Below are 27,179 nucleotides of genomic sequence, written 5' to 3' on the forward strand. Positions count from 1 at the left end.
GAGGAAGCACCTGGCTCCTGGCTTCAGATCAGCACAGTGCGCCGGCCGTAGCAGCCATTTGAAGGGTGAACCAACAGAAGGAAGACCTTTCTCTCTCTCTCTCTCTCTCTCTCACTCTCACTCTCACTGTCTAACTCTGCCTGGCAAGAAAAAAAATGTATTAACACTTTTGATTCTCTTGTAAGTTTTTGTGTATATTGTTCTTTGTGTTATGTGCTGTGGAATAGTTTTCAGTTTGATTTACTATATTTTACTTTATTTGGAAAAAAGGGAACTCCTTTATTCTCCTAATTGTCATTCTCCTGTCACTTAAAAATTATTTTAAGGAAATAGGGACGGGTGCTTGGTGTAGCAGTTAAGATACCCGTATCCCAAATCAGAGTACCTGGGTTCAAGTCCTAGCTCTATTTCCTGTTCCAGCTTCCTGCTAGTGGTACACTCTGTGAAATAGCAGTGATGACCCAAGTAAATGGTTTTCTGTCTCCCATAAGGGGGTCCTAGAATGAGTTTCGGCTCTTGGCTTCAGCCTAGCTGTTGTGGGCATTTGGAGAGTGGACCAGCCAATGGAAGGGGTGTGTGTGTGTGTGTGTTTGTGGGTAGGTATCTATCTGTGTCTGAATAAAAATAAAAACTATTAAAAATAAAAATTATAAAGAAATGAATAGGGACCAGCATAGCAGGTAAAGCTACCACCTGCAACGCCAGCATCCCATATCTGTGCCAGTTTGAATACCAACTTCTCCACTTCCAATCCAGCTCCCTGCTAAATGACCTAGGAGGAGCAGCAGAAAATGGCCCAGACCTAGCTATGGTGGCCACTTGGGAAGTGAACCAGCAGATAGAAGACCTCTCTGTCTCTGTATCTCTGCCTTTCAAATAAATAAATAAATCTTTAATAAAAAGTTTTAGTATTTTTGGGCTGGTGCTGTGCTCTCTACCATGCCCTGGGAAAGCAATAGAAGATGGCCTAAGTCCTTGGGCTCCTGTATCCATGTATAAGATGCAGAAGAAGCTTCTGGCTTTAGATTGGCACAGGTCTGGCTGTTGCAACCATTTGAGGAATGAACCCGTGGATGGAAGACCAACCTGTCTGCCTCTGCCTCTGTGTAACTCTGCCTTTCAAATAAAATAAATAAATCTTAAAAAAAAAAAAAAAAGTAATAGTGTTTTGAGGATAGATCTCTATAAAATCTAAGAAAAATATCAGAATATTCATTGTCTGTTAATGAACCACTGGGGGGCTAGAGATGAGTTCTGAAAGTTGTGTGTTTTTTTGTTTTTTTGTTTTTTTTTCCAAAGATTTATTTATTTATTTATTTGAAAGGCAGAGTTGCAGAGAGAGGGAGAGACAAAGAGAGCTCTTCTATCCACTGGTTCACTCCCCAGATGACCACAATAGCCAAGGCTGGGCCAAGCTCAAGTACCCACATGGGATGCCGTCATCGTGGGTGGCAACTTAACCTCTACGCCACAACACCAGCTCCTAAATCACTGTTTTTTAAAAGGTGGATTGTGCTGTATTTCCTGGTGTGTGGCAGAGGCATTATTAACTTTTTAATAGTAAAGTTGAATGTTTTAAACATCCAGCTTATCTAGATTTAAGTGTCTGCTTATGCTGCTGTGGGTTTTTGGGTTTTTGTTTTGTCTTTGGTTTTGTTTTGTTTTGTTTTTGTGGTTTGTTTTCTCAAGCCCAGGCAATTAGCCAAACCTCAGCAAACAGTGAACACAACCTGTCTATTCCCCCTAGTCACTCCTGATCTTTGTCAGGGTGCGCTAAACATTTCATATAATTACAGTCATTAAATTCATTCATACTGCTTTGTGCTGTGTGTTTTTCAGTTAACCCACATCAAATATTATTCTTTATTCCTTTTTTATCTTAGTCTTTCCTGTTGTGTTGGCTGTTTTCACTGTAAATTGTGCTGCTCTGCTTTGTCATCTCAAGTGATTGACTAAAATCCTGTTACTGTTACAGAGAGGGAATATATAGATACCAGAGGGCTTGAGTGATGTGGAACCTTGTAGAGGGAGACAGGCAGTAAAGGTGAGGTGGGAAGTGGTTGGAGTCAGAACTAGTTCTTCCTGTCTGCTGTTTTACCTCTGACGTGGAGATTACACCTCCTACCTTGCAATTTGTGCTGATAAGTGTTCACTTCTTTTTCTTACTATAAATCTTGTTTCCTGTGATCTGCTTTCTTTTTTTTTTTTTTTTTTTTTTGTTTTATATTTTCTCCTTTTTTTTTTTTTTTTTAATCTTTTATTTAATGAATATAAATTTCCAAAGTACGACTCATGGGTTACAATGGCTTTCCCCCCCATACCGTCCCTCCCACCCACAACCCTCCCCTTTCCCACTCCCTCTCCCCTTCCATTCACATCAAGATTCATTTTTGATTATCTTAATATACAGAAGATCAGCTTAGTATACCTTAAGTAAGGATTTCAACAGTTTGTTCCCACACAGAAACATAAAGTGAAAAATAATAGATGATTTTTTTTTAAATCATGATGAAATCAGATCAGACCTATTGTCATGTTTAATCCCAGTGAGAGTCAAGTTGGGAATTGATAATTTCTTTTTTTTTTTTTTTTTTTTTTTTTTTACAGAAGATCAGTTTAGTGTACATTAAGTAAAGATTTCAATCGTTTGCACCCCCATAGAAACACAAAGTGAAATAAACTGTTTGAGTACTCGTTATAGCATTAAGCCCCAGTGCACAGCACACTAAGGACAGAGATCCTACATGAGGAGTAAGTGCATAGTGACTCCTGTTGTTGACTTTACAAACTGACACTCCTGTTTATGGCATCAATAATCTCCCTATGCACCAGTCATGAGTTTCCAAGGCTATGGAAGCCCTCTGAGTTCTCCGACTCTTATCTTGTTTAGACAAGGTCATAGTCAAAGTGGAGGTTCTCTCCTCCCTTCAGAGAAAGGCACCTCCCTCTTTGAAGACCTGTTCTTTCCACTGGGATCTCACTCACAGAGATCTTTTTGCCAGAGTGCCTTGGCTTTCCATGCCTGAAATACTCTCATGGGCTTTTCAGCCAGATCCGAGTGCCTTTAGGGCTGATTCTGAGGCCAGAGTGCTATTTAGGACATCCGCCATTCTATGAGTCTGCTGAGTATCTCACTTCCCATGTTGGACCTGTGATCTGCTTTCTAAATATTGAGACACACTATCTGTGTGTCTGGCACTGTGAAAGTTTTAGGGGACAAAGCAGTAAGGAGACCAAAGCTGCTTCTTCAAGGAGCATGCATGAACTCAGTGTAAAAGTTGCCAGAGCTATTGTTAGGTTGTGTCTCTTCAACAACACATACATGAGTATAGACCCCATAAATCGAATTGTTTATAAATTCTCTGTGTGCTGGTCTCAGTATGCCCAGTGTCAGTAAAACATAATTTCTTTGTTATATTTTAAGAAGACAATTACTAATACATGTTGCCATTTATTAGTGTTTTGTTGACTACTTCACATAAAAACCCACAATAACAATTTCTGTCTAAACCCCACTGAACCTTCAACATACCAAATGATTTCTCTGTCTGTTCTTTATTAACACAGTTCCAGGTGCTCCTTCAGCTCCAAGGAGAGGGCGTGGAGGTCATCGAGGTGGCAGAGGAAGGTTTGGTATCCGGCGAGATGGTCCAATGAAATTTGAGAAAGACTTTGACTTTGAAAGTGCAAATGCACAATTTAACAAGGAAGAGATCGACAGAGAGTTTCATAACAAACTTAAATTAAAAGGTAAGTTGATTTTTGTACTCAAAGTAATCTTATTAGATCTGTGAATCATGGTTTTTCAGTTTAGGTTGCCAGTTTGATTTAGTGACTTCTATGATATGTGCTTATTTTTCATTAGAAGATAAACTTGAGAAACAGGAGAAACCTGTAAATGGTGAAGATAAAGGAGACTCAGGAGTTGATACACAAAACAGTGAAGGAAATGCAGATGAAGAAGATCCGCTTGGACCTAATTGCTACTATGACAAAACTAAATCTTTCTTTGACAATATTTCTTGTGATGATAACAGGTATGGTCTTTTAAGCTGTTCTTGTGCTCTTATGTTGAAGTATAAAGTGGTTTCATGTAAATTCACGAGATTGAATGAGTACATTTAAATATCTAATGACCACGATAGATTTTTTAACATTTTATTTTGCCAAAAGGAAACACTGTATATTAAAGCTTTATATGATTCTTTCAGAAGAGGAAATGGCCATATACTTAGGTTTAGGAACACGTTCACATCTAACAGAAGCAATCATACAACATTTAAGCATTTTTCTTTACCCCTCTACGTTGCATTTCAGATGAAACCAGGGTCAAAAGTGCTAATAATACTTTGAAGTTTGATGATATGCTAAAACCCTGCCATACTGTAGTTTATATGGGTTCAAAGTGTCAGATTATTGTGAGGGTAATTAAAGGACCCAGCATAACAAGCTGAGTTCCCAGGGGTTCGGCTGCCCAGTTGTCCTTATCCTGGCTGCAGAATGGCACCACCTAGTGGCAATTGTTGGCTTCATTTTAGTATGGCCAGAGATGCTTCTGAGACCTGCAGGTATGAGGCATGGATGACACCAGCAGCAGTTTACTCTTGCTGGATTACTAGGCACCAGAGCTAGACTGGGCCAGGATCATGCTGGGGACCCAGGAACTTACCCTCCATCTCTTTGCTTCCCTTGACAGGATTTCCTTTCTTAACTTCGCCCTCTTGTCTGCTGAAGCTGAACGGAGAGTGGAATCAATTGCCACTCCCATTATATCTGAATTTCCCTTATCCTAGGTCATATTTCACATGAGATTTATCAGAATATTATAGCAACATAAAGAACTCATATGCTATGGATAGCTTTCGATAACTTAGAAAGGAGCCTATTTTAATGGCTCTTTAGGAATTAATGCTACTTATTTTTGCTGATAAATGTTCTTTAAGGCTGATTTTCACTAAAGATCATTTGCTTTTATAATAGAGAACGAAGACCAACCTGGGCTGAGGAAAGAAGATTAAATGCCGAAACGTTTGGAATCCCACTCCGTCCAAACCGTGGCCGTGGGGGATACAGAGGCAGAGGAGGTCTTGGTTTCCGTGGTGGCCGAGGGCGTGGTAGCGGGAGAGGTGGTGCCTTTACCACCCCTCGAGGATTCCGTGGTGCATTCAGAGGAGGTCGTGGGGGCAGAGAGTTTGCAGATTTTGAGTATAGAGTAAGTATCATTACATGCTCATTTTAAGAAACAGTCATTTGTTGCCTGAGTCCAAACAATTAACTGTTTTCATTTGAAGAAAGTAAAAGATAGAAGTGTGATTTTTTTTTTCTGCTTTTATGCAACTGTGACATTAGATTGTATGGACTAGTAATTCTAGTACCCCCTCCCACTCCCCCAAGGAAAACTGTTAGAGATTAACTCAGTTGCTTGTTTTTTCCATTTCTTTTTTTTTTTTTTTTTTTAAGATTTTATTTATTTATTTGAAATTCAGAGTTACACAGAGAGAGGAGAGGCAGAGAGCGAGAGAGAGAGAAGTCCTCCATCCGATGGTTTACTCCCCAGTTGGCTGCAATGGCTGGAGCTGCACCGATCCGAAGCCAGGAGCCAGGAGCCTCCTCCAGGTCTCCCATATGGGTGCAGGGGCCCAAGGAGTTGGGCCATCCTCCACTGCTTTCCCAGGCCATAGCAGAGAGCTGGATCAGAAGTGGAACAGCCAGGTCTCGAACTAGTGCCTATATGGGATGCTGGCACTTTAGGCCAGGGCGCCACAGCACCATCCCCTCCATTTCTTCTTTTTAAGAAAGCTTGGGGGCCGGCACACCGGGTTCTTGTCCCAGTTGCCCCTCTTCCAGGCCAGCTCTCTGCTGTGGCCCGCGAGTGCAGTGGAGGATGGCCCAGGTGCTCGGGCCCTGCACCCCATGGAAGACCAGGAGAAGCACCTGGCTCTTGCCATTGGATCAGCGCGGTGCGCCGGCCGCGGTGGCCATTGGAGGGTGAACCAACGGCAAAGGAAGACCTTTCTCTCTGTCTCTCTCTCTCACTGTCCACTCTGCCTGTCAAAAAAAAAAAAAAAATAGCTTGGGAAGGGGACACAGGAAAGATCACTAAAGACATCATATGAAAAAGTAATGTCACCTTTTTACAGAAGATGCTTTTAATACCAGATTTGTACCAGAGTGGAAGGCAGCTAACATTTATGTAGCATTTCTCTAAATTTTTTCATGTATGTTTTAAACCCTATATCAGTTCTGTGAGCTTGATTCTAGTATTATTCCCATTTTACAAATGAAGAAACAAAGCTATTTAGTGACTTATTCAAGTCACACAGCTAGTGTGTGACTGGGTGTTAAAACTAGCAGTTTGGTTCCTGGGTTAGGGCTCTTAATTTAATTTGTGGAAAACTCACTTCATTTTCCCTGGTTTTCTTATTCACCATGGTCTTAAAAATGTTAGAACATATTGGCATTCAGGAACTGCCACTGGAGAATTCTGTGGCTCTGGAGAGTATGCTTATACATATCATTTACTTCTTGATGGGGTACATAAATTAAGGCATCATAGTAACTATCCTAATAATAAACTCTCCTAGTTTGTTCATTTTTAGTAGTGGACAGGAAACTAATAACAGAGGTGATAAGAATTCCTTGTAAAAAAGTCTACAAGTAGCAGAGGGCAGCTGCAAACAGAAAGCCCTCCTGGAAGGAATTTCCAGGCCCAGTGTTGAAATCTGGCTGTTGTTGAGATGTCTGGAGAAGGAAATGAGTATTAATGACTTTCAATCCTGGTCTATTAATTTTGATGCTTCTGATACTATATGCTACCACAGCAAAATCTGCTGAAGATTAGCCTCAAATCATTAGTTCATCCTCTTTAGCCACAGTGATCTGAGCTGTTTGCAGAACTTCTGACTTGCAAAATCAACATCCCAGCTGGGAGAATTTGTTCTAGAAATTTCAGAATGGCTCTTACTTGTCACTATTTTTTTTTTTAATATTTATTTATTTACTTGAGAGTCATAGTTACAGACAGAGAGAGTTCTTCCATCTGCTGGTTTACTCCCCAAATGGCTGCAATGGCTGGAGCTGGGCCTATCTGAAGCCAGGAGCTTCTTCCAGCTCTCCCATATAGGTGCGGGGGCCCAACACTTTGGCTATCTGCTGCTGCTTTCCCAGGCCATCAGCAAGGAGTGAGATCAGAAGTGGATTTGAATCCTGGTGGCACAGGCAGATGTTTCACCTACTACACCACAGTGCCAGCCTCCACCTGTCACTATTACTGTTCTTGAGGTTACCAGTGACCTCTTGGAGAATTCAGTAGCCTTTTCACAAATACTGGCCTTTAGTGCCTGACTACTCAGTCAGCCTAAGATCTTCCCAATTTTTTTGTAATAGTCTTGACACATACAGACACGCACAGTTTTTATAAAAGTGTCCCTCGGCATAGGCTCTGAGGTGCTTCACGATCTGCCTGCTTCTCCAGGTCCGTTGGCTATGATCGTTATTGCCAGCAGGACTTCTTCCTTCACCCGGTCTGCTGAAGACATGTAGGCCTTCTTGTTTTATTCCAAGTGTACCCCTATCTCAGGGTCTTTTTGCTCAGTCCTCTACTTGGAATATTCGGTTTGTTCCCTGTGAGCATTTATGCACATTCGCTCTCATGTATGCATACTTGTTTGAGTGTTCTCTTGATCTCCAGCTCCTACCTTTGTGAGCTTCTGCATTTATCGCTTCAAATCAGTTTTGTTTTTGTTTTTTTGCTTTTAAACCTTTATTTATTTACTTAAAGGCAGAGAGAGAGGAAAGACAGTGAGATCTTCCATCCACTGGTTCACTCCGTAGGGGCCTAAGTTTGGGCCATCTTCCGCTGCTTTCCCAGGAGATGAGAAGCAGAGCAGCCGGGACTTCATCCAGTGCCCATAGGAGTCGGAGACAGCAGCTTAACCCACTGCACCACAGTGCCAACCCCTCAGATCCGTTTTTCAGCTTGAACCTTGTGTGCTTCTCCCATGCATTTCTCTGTGTTCACTTGTTTTTGTCCTGCCAACACCTTAAACTTAATGTTCCTCAAACTGACTTCATCCAGTCATCGCAGCTCTGTCTCCTTCCCGTGTTCCAAGTTAACTAACAGTTTACTGCCCAGATCAGGGCCCAGTTCCCTGTCACCACATTCATTCCTTTGAGATGGCCCTGCCAGCTGCCGTAATAACCTGCTGGTCTTCAGGCCTTCGGTTTCTCTTTACCCTCTTTCAGGCATATCAGAACCTGTAGCAACTCCTTATTGCAGACCACTTTGAGTGAACTTGGTTTGAGAAAAAATACGTTTAAATTAGACTTCAATCCAGATGACAGTTTTAGTAATTGCTGCTAGTGTGACCTCAGTTGAGCTCTTAAACCTTCAGACCCTCAGTTTGACATTTGTGGAAAGAGTTGCACACAGCTTAATCTAAAATACGTGTTTTGAAGATCTTACACTTTGTGAGTTGGAAAACATTTGAGAAGCCTGACTGTTCAGCCAAACCATGAACCTCTTCTGTAGAGTCCCTTTTGGGGATTAGGAGTCCCAGAATGCTCTCGTAGTTAGGATCTATACTCCCACCACCACCACCCCTTCCTCCAACCCCCCCCCCCCCCCGCTCACTCTCTCTCTCTCTCTCACACACACACAATTTGAGTGAAAATCTTTCCCTTTATTTTCAACCTATTTAACTCTATCCTTGTAAGTGCACAGAATATATATACTCTCTAGTGTGTGGTAGTTTTATTTGAAAAAATAGTGTTATTTTCTCAGTATGACTGAACGGTTATTTCCTTTTTTTTGAATAGTCATCAACAGACCTTTATTGAGTAACGACTGTGTGCATGCTACATGCAGTTATTAACACAAATGTTTTTTGAAGCCATGTCACATTGCTCATTTTAACCTCTTATTAAAACCCCTACCACATATTGCAAAATTCAGATGCATTGCAGAGGTTATCTGCATAAGTCTTTATCCACACTAGTGGATAGACTCCAACCTCTGCTTGGGTATTTCAAGGAGCGATGGATTCAGTGGACCCTCAGGCATTTTACCCTAGTGGTTAGAACTTGTAATATTACCTAGCCCTGACTGTAAGGGCCTACTGGATATACCCTGCCCTGTTTCTCATTCGCATTTAACCTACTTGATTCAAGCCAGTTGACTAATGGTCATCTTTTATACACACTACTCTTGACTCCATCACTAGCTTCATTCATTTACCAAACACGCAAAATTGTTCATATATGCCAGACCCTAAGCTGGCTGTAACAGATGTAAGCCATCTCTTTTTCATGGGTTTTGTTTTGTTCTGTGTCACCAGTTAGATGGGGGCCTCTTGACATTAGTGAATGAATGTCTCTACTCTCTCTACCAAAACACTTCATCAGCATGCAGCAATAGTTGGATTGAACTAATCGCTTATGTTGATTGGGAAGTCACTCCTTCAGTCCTCACTGAGGCTAAAGGCCTGTCAGTGTAGCTAGCCCTTGATTGTCCATTCCAGAGTTGAATGCCCCATCTGCCACTAGTGCCCTGACCTCAGCAACCTAGATCAGCTTCTAGATCATATCCTCTGGTACCTTTAGAGGTTTTAAATAATGAATGACCACTCTTACATGAAGGAGATTTACTTTAAGGATTCAACTTATTTCTTAAACATCATCTGACTCTTCTTTCCAGAAATGAGAGTAAGACACGTTGGCTTTGTTCTGTCTGCTGTATTTGGCACACATCATTAACAGTCTTGGGATGAGCATAAGCAGACTTGGTAGTTCAACAGAAACATGGGTAATGATAGGATCCTTAAAAGAGTCAACGAGGGTGCCAGCACTGTGATACAGTAGGTTAAGCCTCCGCCTGCAACACTGGCATCCCATATAGGTGCTGGTTCAAGTCCCTGATGTTCCACTTCTGATCCAGCTCCCTGCTAATGCGCCTGGGAAAGCAGCAGAAGATAGCCCAAGTGCTTGGGGCCCATACCCACATGGGAGACCCAGAAGAAGCTCCCAGCCCTGCCTGTTGCTGCCATTTGGGGAGTGAACCAGTGGATAGAAGATATCTACACACCCCACCCCCACCCCGTAACTCTGCCTATCAAATAAATAAATAAATCTTTTTAAAAATACATGAATAATTAAATAAAAGATTCAGCCAAACTAGTACCTCTCTCCTGCCCTACCCCATTAGATGGTTAGAAACTAAGGACCCCCAAGAAGTTAATTCTCTTGATCTAGGTCCAAACTAATAAAGCCAAAATTCACTCTCGTAACTTCCAGCCAATGTTCCTTGAGGATAATATTAGAAACGTAAACTTTTGGTAAGTTTGGTTCTTTTGTGAAAAACCTTTTTTCATTCTTTTTGGAAGTAAGATCAGGACTGGGGTAATTAAGAGTGTAGCCAGCTCCTATTTTAAAAACAGTGCTGCCGCCAAATAGGTTAAGCCGCTGTGATGGGTTAGACAGATGGCCTCGCACTTGAGTCTGTTTCTTGAGAGAGGGTCCAGAGACAATGAAGTATCCAAAATGACTTGGCATGCCTCTCTCCCTCTCCCTCTTTATCTTCTCCTGTTCTCCCTTGTCTCTCCTCTCCTCTCTTCCTCTCGCTCCCTTTTTTTTACCTTTCAGAAAACTACAGCTTTTGGACCCTAAAAGGTCTGGATTGATCGAACTACTTTCTGAAAGGTAAAAAATAAGTAAATAAATTGGGAGATGGAAAGTTTGGCTTTTGTGGGAGACGGTGGGTTCATCTTTAGCTCATTATTTTTCTATACCAACATATACCATGCCATAGGTATTTAACATTTTACAAATAGGTTGGTGTGGTATACACAGAGGAAATGAGGTGTTTTACCCAGGAAGTGTCTGCTTATAACAGTGGGGATGAAATCAGGTGTGAGGGAGCAGCTGTCTGGAGGGACATGGAAGCCCCGCCCCACCCCCTGTGTACAAGGCTTTCAGTCTGAAATCATCTTACAACAAAGCTCCTTGAGATTTTGGTGGTTTCTACTCGCTGCTGCTTAAACATTTCTCAGTCACCTCACTGTTTTTTAGAACTTACTTCAAACTTAAATATTAGCCTTTTAAACAGATTTGTTTTCTCTGGGCATGAAATTTTGGAAAGAAATGGTATTTTACTGTCTGGATATTTTATTTCTTAATAAAGACATTAAAAATTAGGGATCTTATGACACTTGGTTCAAAGTGTGTTGTCAATTATATTTGCTAAGTTTGATTACCAAGTTGAAAGTCTAAGTTAGTAGAGCAACCAAAGGTAGTGGTGGCACCCCTGTGTCTTAGGGTGGCCTTCTTGCTGGATCAACCCAGCACACCACTGCTTTAATCTCCACTGACAGGGAAATGCATAAACAGTGAGCTACTCAATGTGTGTGGAAGCTAAAAAAAAAAAAAAAAAAAAAGCATTTCCTGAAAGTCAGTGAAACGGACTTTCCATGAAAGTGAAAAGTGGGTAATTAATTTAAGCAAGTAAAAAGAAATGCTTACTGATTAACCAGTACTTTGAGGAATGAGCTAATTTTATATTTTCCTTTTTAGAAAGACAACAAAGTTGCTGCATAGTCAACAAACCAGTCTTTGAAAATAAGTGAATTTCTAGCTCTTCATGGTCCTGGAAATTGGTTTCAGTCTTTGCGAAGAATGAAGAAGTGAATTTGCTGTATATTTGTCACCAGCACTGGGTTTTTGTTCGTTTGTTTTTCTGCTTCATTTCAAAGATAAAATGCAGTTACTTTTGGGGGGAGGAAGGCTCATCTTTAAAAAATGAGCATTAAATATATTTGGAATAGCAGAAGGTTAAGTAATTTCTTATGTATAGTTAAACTAAAGCAGTACTTCAATGGGACTTATAAGTATTTTTTCATCACTGAAAGGATTTTTCTTATCACTAAATTGTATTTGGCAATTATTGCAGGTTGCCTGCAGATAGGGCCGTGATACTGTGTTTTGAGCCACAGCAGGTTGTGTGTGTGTATGTGTGTGGGTGTGTGTGTGTCTATATCTTTCTCTCTTTTTCTTTCTTTCTTTTTGGAAATCCTGTAATATGAGGTAGCCTATTTCGTCAATTAATTAGGGTGCTGGATGGTAGAGAATTTTGTCAGTCAACTATGTACACACAGTAAATACTGTTTCTTAGGCAAAGGTAACTTTTTTATATAGTTGTAAAATTCCATTATATTCCATTGCCAAAGAAACATTAAGAACTTTGTATAGCTGTATAAAAAGCAACTAATTTTTTAAAGAATAAACATTTTAAAGTCAGCAAACATACTGTGTCCTTGCAGAAGTTGATGAGTTATGGGTGGGCCTTTTTTCTTAGCTTTCCAGGCTTAAGATTTTTGATTTCTTTTTTAATGTTTGGAACATAAATGAAGATTTGATACATTCTTTCATTATCTAAAAAGGGTAAATTATTCATGCTCGTTGTAAGAACTTCATTTTGTAGCAAATGGCATATCACAGGATTTGTCCAAATAATAGATATTTTCAGTATACAAATGTAAATAATCATAGATAAGAATGTACTCAGCTGTATTTTCAGATAAGGAATCCTCTCCCTTTTTTAAGACATTAAAGACTATGCCTCAATTAACTTGTTCTTCCTGATATGCCTGGAATTTAGTCATGATACCTTGACTCATTCCATTATGTTTCAAAAGGACTCTAGAGTGTTAGAAGTTACTTTGGCAGCCTGTAACACATCACAACACTGGTCCTTGGGCCTGTGACCCACAAATGACTCATTGCTAATTATAAATTGCTAGTAGATCTTTTTGATATTTTAAGCTATGGTGGAAAAAAATCTGGCCATTTTTGTGTTTTTATGAAGGCCATTAAATAAAGGGATCCAAAGATTTAAATATTTTTATCAATTTTGAGTTTTGTTAACATTCAGTAGTTAAAATATTCAGTAGTGATAACGATGTGGAATACTGCACTGTAGGAGAATTGGAATACTTAAAGATGGTTGATATTTTTAATTTTAATTTTATATCTTTTGTATAGCTCTACAAGGAAATGTTTTGTAATTTGGTTTCATATTATTAAGATCCAGTCCTTGGCAGCCATAGTGTAGATAATATTGTTTAGTACTATTTGCTTGCATGTACCAGCAAAACCTTTTGGAGGACCCACAAATCATGATATTAAACACATTTCTGAGGCATTCTGAGCATCAAAGAAGTGCTATGGCAACACCTGTGTAGACTGTTGGAGATGTCCCAGGCCGATCTCAAGAAGAAAACTGTACATACCAGTTCTCCATGCTCTGAAAGTACCGGTTCCCTCATGTCCCCAGGCTTCTGGGGCGCTGACTAGGGCCTTGAGTGCCCCAGTGATCACTCGGCAGCATGGCGTACTTGCAGTGCACCTTACAATATTAAAGCAAGGTTTCTATTCTAACACAGAATAAAACTGTTCAATAAAAAATGTTCGTCAACGTTCTTTCTCTTCCAACAGTAACTCTCTTCCAGTGGAAACAGTGAAAGCCATGTGTAAGACGAAGCAGCAGGGGAGAGTATTTGACCCGGCTATTAAGACAGCTTGGCTCAGAACACCCACATCCCACATCAGAGTAACTGGGTGTAAGTCCCGACTCTGCTTGCAATCCTGCCTTCCTGATAAAGCACACCTGGAAGGTGGCAGGTAGATGCTCAAGTAGTTGGGTCTCTTCCACCTACGTGGGAAACCTGGACTGATTTCCAGGCTCCTACCTTCAGCCTGACCCAGCCCTGGCTACTGCAAGCATTCGGGGAGCATACCAGCCAATGGAACTCTGATCTATCTCCTTCCTTCTCCCTCTCTGTCTCTTGTGCTCTTCATTTTTTTTTTTTTTTTAAACACCTCCATTCCCCCTTGGTGTGGCCTGGGTTCAGTTTCTGGCTCCAGTTCCTGCTAATGCAAATTCTGTGTGATAGCACAAGTAAGTGGGTTTCTGCCACCCACCCCTATGGGAGACCTATGGGAGACCTGCTTCCTTTCTGGTTCTCAGCTTTGTTCCTGGCCAGTGGACTGTTGCAAGCATTTGGGGAGTGAACTAACTGATGGAGGAGCACTTTCCTTCCCCACCAAATAAGTTTTTTTTAGAAAGTGTGAGAATTTAATTGTAACATGTATATCCCCTGTAATATTTAAATCAACTTCCAACTTAATTTCTGTGTTTTAGGTATTGTCAGAATTTTTTTTTTTTTTTTTTTTTTTTTGACAGGCAGAGTAGACAATGAGAGAGACAGAAAGGTCTTCCTTTTTCCATTGGTTCACCCCGCCAAATGGCCGCTACGGATGGAGCTACGTTGATCCGAAGCCAGGAGCCAGGTGCTTCTCCTTGTCTCCCATGCAGGTGCAGGGCCCAAGGACCTGGGCTATCCTCCACTGCCTTCCCGGGCCACAGCAGAGCTGGACTGGAAGAGGAGCAACTGGGACAGAATCTGGCGCCCCAACTGGGACTAGTACCCAGGTGCCGGCACCTCAGATGGAGGATTAGCCTAGTGAGCCACAGCGCCAGCTGTCAGAAATGTTTGAAAAAGCTGAAAGTCCTTCTTCCCCTCCCAAGCGTAGTACAATTCTGAGTTAAGATCCATGGCATGAGGGGCCGGCATTTCGAGTTAAGCCACCACCTGTGATGCCAGCATCCCATACGGGTGCCAGATTGAGCCCCCACTGATCCAGTTCTCTGCTGATGTGTCTGGAAGGCAGCGGAAGATGACTGGGCCTTGGGCCCCTACCACCGATGTAGGAGACCCCAGATGAAGCTCCTGGCTCTGGCCTGGCCTGGCCTGGCCCTGGCCATTGCAGCCATTTGAGGAGTAAGCCAACAGATGGAAGATATCCCTCTCTTTCAGTCTCTCCCTGTCTCTAACTCTGCCTTTCAAATAAATATTAAAAAAAAAAAAAAAAGTGACCTGAGCAGTCAGTGAGGCACAGGTCAAGCTGGAAACCTCTGATGAGAATGCACCGCCCGTGGGCAGACAGGTGCCGGAAATGGAAGCCTGCCCGCTCGCCCATTTATCCCTCCACAGACGGCTAAATGGGGGGTGGGGGGGTGTCAAGAATGTGAATGCAGCTCTGTAGCTGCGGGCAGGGGGAGGTTGGTGGCCCAGGCTGGGGGGTGTTTGGAATGTAATGGGTTATGTTTTGGTTGTCAAGTGCCTAGGAAGATCACTCGGATTTTAAGGAGTAAGGTCCCGGGGCAGGCGTTTGACCTGGTTCTGACCTCACTTGGGATGCGCACATCCCATGTTGGAGTGCCTGGGTTCAAGTTGGTTCAAGTTCCAACCCTGCCCCCAGTTCCAGTTTCCTGGGCAGCACTAAGCTGAAGTAACAGGAGATGCAGGTTGACTTCCTGGCTTCTGTTTCAGCCTGGCCTAACCCTGGCTACTTGGGTGTTTGGTATTTGGAGAGTGACCCAACAAAAGGGAGATTTCTCTTTGCATCTGACTCTGCCTCCTAATTTAAAAAAAAGGCCAGGGATGGTAAATGCCCTGGCCTGAGCTGTACAGTGCCACCTATTAAATTAGTCCAAAATGCAGTGATGCCCCTTTGAAGTTTCTCCACACAGGAAGACATGAGTGGGGGATCATTTTTTGAGACACGAAAGTACAAAATACAGATCAGTCTTCCAGTTGCACTGCCCATGGTTTGTAACCCTGGGGTCTGTTCTACCACGGCTCTCTGTTCTCTGCCCACAGTCTGATCCCTAATCAGAATCTAGTGAGGGGTTTCGAAGTCCATACCTCACCCCCGGAGAGTCTGAAGTTCTCTAATACGGCCCGGGAGTCTTCCATTAGCCCCACGGGCAGCTCTGATCAGAGAAGCTGGGAAAGACAATGGTGGGTCATCACAGCCGTCTCATCCGGCCCCTTGCTTTAAGGGCCTTGGTGAAGATTTCCACAGAAGGATTATCTTACTGTCTTCCCACCCTTCCAAATCCAGTATGTCCAGGTTGTGACTGCAGCATGAAGCCGGGAGGGAGGGGGACATTTCTGCAGGACAGTCTGGAAGGGAGAGGGGTGTTAAGACACAAGTTTTCAGGCCAGCGCCGCAGCTCACTAGGCTAATCCTCCGCCTTTCAGCGCCGGCACACCGGGTTCTAGTCCCGGTCGGGGCGCCGGATTCTGTCCCAGTTGCCCCTCTTCCAGGCCAGCTCTCTGCTGTGGCCAGGGAGTGCAGTGGAGGATGGCTCAAGTGCTTGGGCCCTGTACCCGCATGGGAGACTAGGAGAAGCACCTGGCTCCTGCCATTGGATCAGCGTGGTGCGCCGGCCGCAGCGCGGTGGCCATTGGAGGGTGAACCAACGGCAAAGGAAGACCTTTCTCTCTGTCTCTCTCACTGTCCACTCTGCCTGTCAAAAAATTTAAAAAATAAATAAAAGACACAAGTTTTCTCCCGAGTTGGCTGCTGGGAGTCCAGAGACTCCAGCCAGCCTTCGCGTGGAGGAAACGGATAGGTGGTGTTTCCGTCTGAAGTTTACATAGGCATTGTCCCTGTCTCTCGAGTCATCTGCCTGTCAGAGAAGCTGCTCCCTCTTCAGGGTCCCTGTGTTCACAGCATAGGCTGAGAAGCAACCTGTGCTGTTCTGAGAAGGTCGTTTAGATTCTGTGACTCACTTCCGATCCAGTCCCATCTGGATTCGATGTGGTACAGGATACCCTTGCCTTCTTCGTTCTGAGAATAAGCTGATTGCAAATTGTGAAGGCAGAGAGTGTCACAGGATAAGGTGATCAAGGCCAGTAGTCTTCCTGCGGGAGTTCAAATGTCACCAGTTTGCTGAATTCTGTTAAGACTTTACAAGGTGACGAGTCTTCGTACAAGTGGAATTGAACTTGAGGAAGTAATGTCATTACTCTCTGACCCTAAGCATGATAAATGGGGACCTGTTCATTGTGCTGTTGTGGCTTCTCCCAAGATGGGGGGGGGGGGGGGGGACACAGGGATGACTGACCTGTGGCTGGGAGTTGGTCAAGTAAGGCAAATGAGGGTATTAGCTTTGAGCAGCAGGGACTGGGAAGCCAGCAGCACCTGCCAGCCGGTCAGCGGCTCATGTGTGTGCCCTGGGAAGGCAGAGGGGCAGGGCCCATGCGTTGCTCCTATGGGGGCAGTCCTGGCTGCCCGAGGAAGAGCAACGCACAGTTGATCAGAGCCCATGTTAGTAAGAGCTGGCTTGTGGGTTTTGAGGCATTTATAAAACCGACTGCAAGAGCCCAAGGTAGAACATGAATCTAATGTGGTTTCTGTTCTCTGAGAGGCAGGGCTGTGAGCCCAGGGTATGGGTGTCCTCTGAATTCCAGCTCCACTCACAGTTAATGAACTTGGCTGACTGATCAGAATATTTTCAGGTTTAGGTCATAAACATAGCAAAATAGACCTGAGTCTAATTTCAGTTCATGGTTGATTTTTAAGGAAATGCTTTCAAATGAACTGATGCCCATGTTGTGGTTATAAGGAAACAAAGCAGCTTTGTGAGGCCAAAGCGTATTTCAGTGCAGTAATAAGGCTTGCTTGGAGTGACTCATCGTCACTCAGTGCAGTTGCATGGAAAAAGAGCAGCCGACAAGCAGCGCGTGGCCCAGCCGGGCTTGCCTTGCCCTCCGGTCTGGAAGTGGAGGGGGAGTGAGAGCCTGGGCCCACGCGATACTGTAATGAACCCCGGGGCGTGCTGGAATGGCATCCCGGTACAGAGGTGGGGAGCGTGTTGACCAGATGTCTCTGCTGCACCACCGGAGGCCTGGGTCTCACCTAATCTGCGTAGTCCTCCGGTGCCGTGATGAGAACGCACGTCCCAGCGTGGCAGTGCAGAGCCCTGCCAGCGCTGAGAGCATTTGGTACATTTTTCCTTAGGAGTAACTTGGATGATTTCTTTGTGCCAAGGGTGGGTATATGGCCCATTGCAGGCTGGGATTAGATACAGGTTTCTTCCCCTATCATAGAAGTAATGTATGACAATACGGAGGATGTTTTGTCTTTTTTTTTTTTTTAAGCAGGGGGCAGTGAGCAGGAATCGCCTGCCGTCCCTCCACACAGAGAACTACGTGAGTTCTAGTATTCCACCTGGCATTGTTCTGCACAACCTTAAGCTTCTCAACAAAAAAGGATTTATGGTGTGCGTACTATTGTGAAACCTGCGCTTTGCGTTCAGCTTAGTAAGCAGCATTGTTTTCTCATTATAAAGTTTAAAGATGCATGTAGAAAAAAATACACGTCGGAGTCAGTGTTTTGGTGTAATGAAACACCAGCATCCCATATCTGAGTGCCAGTTTAAGTCCTGGCTGCTCCACTTCCTATCCAGCTTCCTGGTAATGCGCCTGGCAAGACAGCGGAAGATGGCCCAAGTCCTTGGGCCCCTGCGCCCACGTGGGAGATGGATGAAGCTCCTGGCTCCTGACTTTCAGCCTGTCCCAGTCCCAGCCGTTATGGCCATTTGGGAAGAGAACCAGCAGATGGATGATCTCTCTGTCCCTCCCTTTATGTCACTCTGCCTTTCAAATAATCTTTTAAAAATACATATCACAGGGGCCGGCGCCGTGGTACTGTAGGTTAATTCTCCACCTGCAGCACCAGCATCCCATATGGGTGCCAGTTCAAGTCTCGGCTGCTCTTCTGATCTGGCTCTCTGCTATGGCCTGGGAAAGCAGTGGAAGATGTCCCAAGTCCTTGGGCCTCTGTACCCGCATGGAAAACCCAGAGGAGTCTCCTGGCTCCTGACTTCAGATCAGCACAGCTCTGGCCGTTGTGGCCATCTAGGGAGTGGACCAACAGATGGAGGACATTTCTCTCTGTCCCTCTCACTGTCTGTAACTCTACCTCTCAAATAAATAAATTAAATCTTTAAAAAAAAATAATTAAACCACATTAGCTCACTAGGCTAATCTGCCTGTGGCACCGGCACCCCGGGTTCTAGTCCCAGTTGGGGCACCAGACTCTGTCCCGATTGCACCTCTTCCAGTCCAGCTCTCTGCTGTGGCCCAGAAGTGCAGTGGAGGATGGCCCAGGTCCTTGGGCCCTGCACCCACATGGGAGACCAGGAGGAAGCACCTGGCTCCTGGCTTCAGATTGGCGCAGCGTGCCAGCCGTAGCTGCCATTTGGGGGGTGAACCAACAGAAGGAAGACCTTTCTCTCTGTCTCTCTCACTGTCTAGCTCTGCCTGTCAAAAAAAAATATATATATATATATTATAATACCTACAAGGGGCCGGTGCTGTGGCACAGCAAGTTAACGCCCTGGCCTGAAGTGCTGGCATCCCATATGGGCACCGGTTTTAGTCCTGGCTGCTCTTCTTCCAATCCAGCTCTCTGCTATGGCCTGGGAAAGCAGTAGAAGATGGCCCAAGTCCTTGGGCCCCTGCACCCGCGCAGGAGACCCAGAAGAAGCTCCTGGCTCCTGGCTTCGGATCGGTGTAGCTCCGGCCGTTGCGGCCAATTGGGGAGTGAACCATCGGATGGAACATCTCTTTCTCTCTCTCTCTATCTCTCCTCTCTCTCTGTAACTCTGACTTTCAAAATAAATAAATAAATCTTTTTTAAAAAATTACCTACATAATTCCAGGCCAGGAATCGGAATATTAACAATACCCAAAGACTCCCACTGCTCCCTAAGGGCCAGCCGCTCTCCTGAGTTCCTAGGTAAGAAGTGCTTTGGTTTTGTTTTATTTTCTTTTTTTTTTTTTTTTTTTTTTTTTTTTTTTTTTTTTTGACAGGCAGAGTGGACAGTGAGAGAGAGAGACAGAGAGAGAAAGGTCTTCCCTTGCCGTTGGTTCACCCTCCAATGGCCGCCGCTGCAGCCGGCGCACCGCGCTGATCCGATGGCAGGAGCCAGGATCCAGGTACTTCTCCTGGTCTCCCATGGGGTGCAGGGCCCAAGCACCTGGGCCATCCTCCACTGCACTCCCTGGCCATAGCAGAGAGCTGGCCTGGAAGAGGGGCAACCGGGACAGAATCCGGCGCCCTGACCGGGACTAGAACCCGGTGTGCCGGCGCCGCAAGGTGGAGGATTAACCTATTGAGCCACGGCGCCGGCCTTGTTTTATTTTCTTTAAATAAATGAGATTATACACTATGCACTTGTGCTTGGCTAACTTGCTTGGCATTGTCCCATCGGTGTTCGTCTGTATTGTTGCTTTTGGATATGGACTGTTCGTTTCCATTGTCCTGACAAACTGCAGCTTATCCGTTCTCTTGATGGCTTGTTTGGGTAATTGCTGGCTCTTGACTACTGATACGATGCTGGCACTGTGGTTTGTCCCCTGTGAGGGAAGCCAGAACTAGAGAGGGCAAGAGGAGTGCTGACTCGGATCTCTGGAGAACTTGCAGCCTGGCCAATGAGACCGTCACGGCCAGCTAGGGTGCCGCTCTGTGCTGGTGTGCTACTGCAAGACACTGGCTTCCGGCCAGAAGCTACCAGGAAACCCTAATGGAAGGTGCATAACAGACATGGATAGGTACACCCGTTAGAGCCCCTAAGTTCACCCTCCCTGTGCCTTTGCTCCCTTGGGATGCTGCTCCCCACGTCACCCTTCCCACTGGTGGCACTGGCCTGTTTCTTGCCCAACAGGCCACGCTCAGGATGTGGACATTGTGTCCTTGAGGCTTATAAGATCTTGAAGACCCGATGACTCATCTAGAAAATTCTCATTTCTGACTTCCTGGTCTCCTCTCCCCTTCAGTCCTTCAGGTCGTGTTCAGCTTCTGTTCGATGTGCCCATTTGTGATGGGAATCCCCGAGAGAAGTTAGCAAAGGGAAACGATACACAGGCAAAGGGGAGGGAGGCAGGTTCAGGCTTTCAAAGGGGTCTCAGAAAGTGGCGCTCCATGGGCCATGTCCGTACCCAGCGTGAGTCGTAGTGACGCATGTGGATGTTGTCTGCTAGGGCAGCTGAGAACTCGGTGCCCAGGGTTTTTGCTGGGGCCTGATTTCTGCAGGCACCCTCTGCCTGGCGCATGCCAAAATTTCCGAGTCCCAGAAGCAAAGCACAAGTAAACCACATTGTGCAAAGAGCTTAGGTACAGGGAGCCACTCTTAATTCCGGGAATAGTAGGAACCCAACGGAAATCCAAATTTCCAGAAGTCAGGCACGAGCCAAACCTGTCACGGGCCCTATAACGAAAAGCAGTCTGAGCCGCTTTGTTAACTTCTGCACGCCATCCCTCCCACTCCCACTCTGTCCCTTGTCCTCTGACCCCTCCCTCTCCTCCCCTCCCACCCACAGCTGCCTTGTCAATCAGCCTCAATGGCAACACCTCTAAGTCTCACATCTCAATGCCCCACACTTTGATCTCACAGCTGGTGTGCTCAAGAAACAATTTTTTCAAAGGAGAAAACACACACACAAAAGGCAGTGTGGGGCCAGCGCTGTGGCGCAGCGGGTTATCGCCTTGGCCTGAAGTGCCGGCATCCCATATGGATGCCAGTTCAAGATCCGGTTGCTCCACTTCTGATCTAGCTCTCTGCTATGGCCTGGGAAAGCAGTAGAAGATGGCCCAAGTCCTTGGGCCCGCATGAGAGCTACATGGGAGACCCGGAGGAAGCTCCTGGCTCCTGGCTTCGGATCGTCATAGCTCCGGCCGTTGTGGCCAACTGGGGAGTGAGCCAACAGATGGAAGACCTCTCTCTCTGTGTAACTCTGACTTTCAAATAAATAAATAAATCTTAAAAAATAAAGTGTATCCTAGTACACCCTTGCTCAGTAGCCATTTTTAGCGTGGTACCAAACTCCAGATCCAGGTTCTTGCTTGTCTTTGGGTTCATTTGCTTCCTCCTCCCCACCCTACCAGCCTGGGTGCCATGACTCGTCACTTCGCTTGCAAACACCCTAAACTCCCTTGCTCCTTTCTTGAGCTGCCTCTGCTCCTGCCTAGAGAAACTTCCAACCCGAAAGTGTCTGCTCGGCCACACATGGTCAGTCTCCTGCCACCCCCCAGCATGGAGTCCTGAGGAAGAGAATCACAGTTGAGCCGACCAGCGCCTCTGTGGATCTGCCGGTGCCCTCCCCGGGGCCTCCAGCATTGCTAGCAAAGCGAGCTGTGTGTGCGTGGTCCCAGCTCTGCAGCCAGCAAGTGCACTTGCCAACGTCTGTTACTCCAAGAACTAGAGTTGTCGGCTCCGAGCGTTTGCCAGCGCTGCCTGCATGTAGCGTTTCCTGGTGGCGCTATTTAAAAGGAGAAAGGACTTCCCGTCAGAGAACTTTGCAGGGCAGGTGTTGTGAAAGTGGGTTAGGCTGCAGCCTGGGGCACCTGCGTTCCACATTGGAGTGGGCTTCCAGTCCAGCATTCCTACTAAGCGTGGGCCCCGCCACCTGCGTGGGGGACCAGGCTCCTGGATTTGGCTGGGACCAAGCCTGACCTTGCAGCTGTCCGGGGAGTGAACCAGTGCACCAGTGGATGGAAGATTCTCTCTCTCTCTCTCTCTCTCTCTCTCTCTCTGCCTTTCAAACAGATGAAACCTTAACAAAACACAGCTTTGCTTGTGTCCTGCTTCCGGTCCCAGACTTACACTGTGAGTTCACCTCTTTCTCAGCCTGTATTCTCTCTCGGTAAAGTGTCCCTTCCATTAGCATCTAATTATCACGCTAGCATGACGCTGTATATAAGTAATGATGTGTTATAGGTATAATAGTGGCATGCCATGTTGATTATGCTACAAACCCCGTTTTCAAGGAGCGTGTCCTTTGATCCTGCCTCCACCGGCTCCTACTCAGTCCTGCAGCTGCTTTCATACCAAGTCTCCCCGACCTGCTCCACCGAGACAGCTCTCAGCGAGGTTCCCTGTGGCCCCCGCGGGTGAGCCTCTGGCCATCTGCCTTCACGGAAGTGCTCATCCGGGTGGGCACTTCCTTCCAAAAGCCGCATCTTCCTGATGGCTGTGTTCACCTGGTTTCTCCTCCTTCTCTGGCTGCTGCTTCCTCCAGCACCCATCTAGCAAGTACAACCTTCCTCCAATATCTAGGGAAGCTTTGGCTGCTTGCTTAGGTTGCATCCTGGGGCATCTAGAGAGGGATTCCCAAAGCCAGTTACCTGGCACAAATCCAAGAGCCCAGATGTGACTTCTTAATGCCTGTCCTTGAAGATCTCAGAGTGGCAATAAGGGGGTTGGCGTTGTGGTGTAGTGGGTAAAAGGCCCCGCCTGCAACGCTGGCATCCCATAAGGGCGCCGGTTTGTGTCCCGGCTGTTCTACTTTTTTGGACAGTGAGAGAGAGAGACAGAGAGAAAGGTCTTCCTTTGCCTTTGGTTCACCCTCCACCGGAGAAGCACTGCGCTGATCCGAAGGCAGGAGCCAGGTGCTTATCCTGGTCTCCCATGAGGTGCAGGGCCCAAGCACTTGGGCCATCCTCCACTGCACTCCCAGGCCACAGCAGAGAGCTGGCCTGGAAGAGGGGCAACCGGGACAGAATCTGGCGCCCCGACCGGGACTAGAACCCCGTGTGCCAGCGCCGCTAGGCGGAGGATTAGCCTAGTGAGCCGCGGCGCCGGCTGTTCCACAGCTGATCCAGCTCCCTGCTAATGGCCTGGGAAAAGCAGCAGAGGATGACACAAGTCCTTGGGCCCTGCACCCCTGTGGGAGACCCGGAGGAAGCCCCTCAGGTCAGTGCTCAGTACTGGACGCTGGCGTCCCAAGCAGCAGCTCAACCGCCGCGCCCTTCCCAGAACGCGGCAGCACCAGCTCCTGCCTCGATGACCCAGAAGCCTGGAAACCGCATTCGATGCGTGCCATGTTCCCCAACTCAGCTGCAGCTCCACGTCTGCTACAAAGTGCTGAAAGGCTACTTCTAACGCTCGTACCTTTTTTTTTTTCTAAAGATTTTTATTTATTCATTTGAGAGGTAGAGTTACACACGGTGAGAGGGAGAGACAGAAAGATCTTCTGTCCACTGGTTCACTCCCTAAATGGCCAGGATGGCTGGAGCTGCGCCAATCCAAGGCCAGGAGCCAGGTGCATCTTCCCATTCTCCCATGTGGGTGCAGGGCCCAAGGACTTGGGCCATCTTCCACTGCTTTCCCAGGCCATAGCAGAGAGCTGGATTGGAAGAGGAGCAGCTGGGACTAGAACCGGTGCCCATATGGAATGCTGGTGCCACAGGCGGAGAATTAACCTACTGTGCCAGAGCGCCGGCCCCCTTCATACGTTTTTAATTTTAAAAACTTAATTTGATCGTACCTATGTGTGTGTGTTTTAAAGTGAATTCTGTGGAAGGGCTTGTCATGAGAAGCAACAGCCATGCTGGCAATCTTTCCCCCTTCCTACTCCGGTCTTCTGATTTTCATGTTACTGTTTACTTCTGTCTACTGATTTTCTATGGAAAAGGGGAAACCATGTATTTTTTTTTAAGTTTATTTATTTATTTGAAAGTCAGAGTTACACAGAGAGAAGGAGAGGCAGAGAGAGAGGTCTTCCATCCGATTGTTCACTCCCCAATTGGCCGCAACAGCCAGAGCTGCGCCGATCCAAAGCCAGGAGCCAGGAGCTTCCTCCGGGTCTCCCATGCTGGTCCCATGTGGGCCCAAGGACTTGGGCCATCTTTCACTGCTTTCCCAGGCCACAGCAGAGAGCTGGATCGGAAGTGGAGCAGCCAGGACTTGAACAGGCACCCGTATGGGATGCCAGCACTGCAGGTGTCAGCTTTACCCACTACACCACAAAACCATTTGTTTATTCAACAACTATTTGTTACCATGGAACAGGTATAGTTACAACTGCAGGGGAAGTAAATGCAGCTCTCATTGGTGCTTGTGTTTGATGGGAGGAGCCGAGATACATGAGATGTGTGGAATGTTAAGACCCTTAAGTGCTTTGGAGAAAAAAGAAAGGGTCAAATAAGGATGTATGGGCAATGTGGCGCGGGGTGGTTGCTGCTTCTAGTTTTAAATAGATTTAAGGAAGCTGATATTGAGGAAATGGCCTTACGATAGGGACTGGATATTGCAGCAAAAGAAATTACAGCCGCGAAGACCCTGAAGCGGGTGAGACCCTAGGGCGGCTGTGGTGCAAGGAGCCAGTGGGGGCCGGGCAGGGAGGGAGCAGCGGGGTTCGCGTCCTGATGGCCATTTCTCCTGCGATGCGGAGCAAGTGGGCTTTTGAGCAGAGGAATGACGATCTCACTTCCACTTCAAGAGAGCCTGCGGCCGCTGTGTTAAAAATAAACTAGAACGGGCCGGCGCCGCGGCTCACTAGGCTAATCCTCCACCTTGCGGCGCCGGCACACCGGGTTCTAGTCCCGGCTGCATCGCGCCGGCCGCGGTGGCCATTGGAGGGTGAGCGAATGGCAAAAAAGGAAGACCTTTCTCTCTGTCTCTCTCACTGTCCACTCTGCCTATCAAAAAAAAAAAAAAAAAAAAAAAAAAAAAAAAAAGAAAGAAAGAAAAGAAAAGAAACTAGAACAAGCAGACTGGTGAGGCCAGTGCCATGATCCAAGGCAGTGACCGTGCTCCTTGACGGTTGGAGTGTGAATGCCACACGGCCTGAACTCAGCCTGGTCTTCCACGACGGTGGTGGGGACCCTAGTATTTGAGCCATTGCCTGCTGCCTCCAAAGGTGCACACCAGCAGGGAACTGGAATCGGCACTGGAGCCAGAGCCTGAACCAGGCACCAGTACAGGATGTGGGCCACCAAGCAGCAGCCTGAGCACTGTCCCAGGTGCCCACCCTTGACTGGTAGCTTGTTAGAGTACCTGTCACTCACCGGGTCGCCAGGACGAACTTTTGAAAATCTTTGCCAATATGAGAAATGAAAAATGGCTTCTCAGTATCTCAAGTGTGTAAACCATTGCTCTTCTTTTTCTATGAGCCTTTTATGAGCAGTCTTGGCTCATTTTCCCCCTCTGTTGTTCGTTAGTGGTTTTAATGACGTCCAGGGGCTCTTTTTTTAAATTAGAGAATAAAGTTTTTTTTTTATTGAATGTGTATACACAGTTACTTCGAATGAAACAGAATAGTATGAAGTAAATCTAGTTCCTCTCTTTAAAAGCAAACACTATTAACTGTTTATCTGTATTCCAGAAAGTGTCCCTCTCCAAATCGCGTATGTGTATATATTGCCCACATGCCCCCTTTTAGTATTATAGCAATAGGGAGAACCGTACACAGTTCCCAATTGACCACAACAGCCAGAGCTTTTTTTACTGATTGCTTCAATCTGTTTGTCAACTACTGACCCAATAGGAGGACTTACTTTCTCTTTTATTAATGTTCATTTATTTATTTTCATCTACAGAAAGACAGACAGAGATTGAGAAATCTTTGATCCTCTGGTCCATTCCCCAAAAGCCTGCAACAGCCAGGGCTGAGCCAGGCTGAAGTGAGGAGCCAGGGACTCCCATCAGGACCTCCCACGTGGGTGCTTTCCTAGGTGCATTAGCAGGGAGCAGGATCAGAAGCAGAGCAGCCGGGACGCGAACCGGTGCTCCAATATGGGATGTGGGTATCGCAAGCATCAGCTTCACCCATTGCACCCCAACGCCCACCCCATGCAAAGTTACCATCTGGAAGTCTCTCTCTATGACTCTCCAGGGTTACCATGGTTACCAGTCATAATTCCCATTCCCCTGCTTGCTGGAATTCTTCCTTAGGGAGCTCTCAGAGAGTAAGGTCTCTGTCACGTCCTCTTTTTTCACTGAACAACAAAACTATTGAAGCCATTCTTACCTCAATTGCTGACCGTTGACTTAGCATGCAGTGGTGCTAAGTCTGATGCCAATAGACAACCTGCTTTTTGCTATGTGGAAACTTAGCAATTGTTATTATTATTATTATTAATTACTATCATTATTACTATTGTAGTCTGAGAGGCAGAGAAAACTCCCCTCTGCTGTCTCACTCTCCAGATGCCTGCAGTGGCCAGGTACGGGCCAGGCCAGAGCTGGGAGCAAGGATCTCAACCCAGGTCCTCCACGTGGGCAGCAAAGACCTGATTACTCGAGCCATCACTGCTGCCTCCCAGGATCCGGAGTGGGAGCAGAGCCAGGCATCGAACCCAGGCACCTTGAAATGGGACGTGGACATCTTAACCACTAGGCCAAATGCCTGCTCCCGGAATTCTTCATGTTGACATTTTATAATAGCTTCTGTGCCTGTGAGTCTTTTTTGTATTACTGAATGAGTCTTTTTTGTGTTACCCAGTTTACTCTGAACAATTGGTAAACCCCCTTGGCTTAGAGATGTGTGTCT

The 27,179-nt window shown here is 46.0% G+C and overlaps 1 protein-coding gene across 6 annotated transcripts in view; it reads left to right on the forward strand.

The window, feature by feature from the left end:
• Positions 1 to 12,293, forward strand: part of LSM14A (LSM14A mRNA processing body assembly factor) — a 56,412-nt gene extending 44,119 nt beyond the window's left edge. For 3 of the 6 annotated variants that reach the window (XM_017342217.4, XM_008257276.5, XM_089319129.1), the window contains 5 exons: positions 3,568 to 3,750; positions 3,866 to 4,037; positions 4,981 to 5,212; positions 10,639 to 10,695; positions 11,566 to 12,293. In XM_017342217.4, coding sequence (XP_017197706.1) covers positions 3,568 to 3,750; positions 3,866 to 4,037; positions 4,981 to 5,212; positions 10,639 to 10,662 — 611 coding nt within the window. In that variant the 3' untranslated portion in view covers positions 10,663 to 10,695; positions 11,566 to 12,293. The remainder of the gene's footprint in view (positions 1 to 3,567; positions 3,751 to 3,865; positions 4,038 to 4,980; positions 5,213 to 10,638; positions 10,696 to 11,565) is intronic. The other 3 variants (XM_002711503.6, XM_051846731.3, XM_089319130.1) reach the window with 1 other exon arrangement.
• Positions 12,294 to 27,179: the final 14,886 nt, after the last annotated feature.

The sequence above is a fragment of the Oryctolagus cuniculus genome, chromosome 18 (genome assembly GCF_051225735.1).
Source record: "Oryctolagus cuniculus isolate XC-2025 breed Fujian yellow rabbit chromosome 18, ASM5122573v1, whole genome shotgun sequence".
Lineage (NCBI taxonomy): Eukaryota > Metazoa > Chordata > Mammalia > Lagomorpha > Leporidae > Oryctolagus > Oryctolagus cuniculus.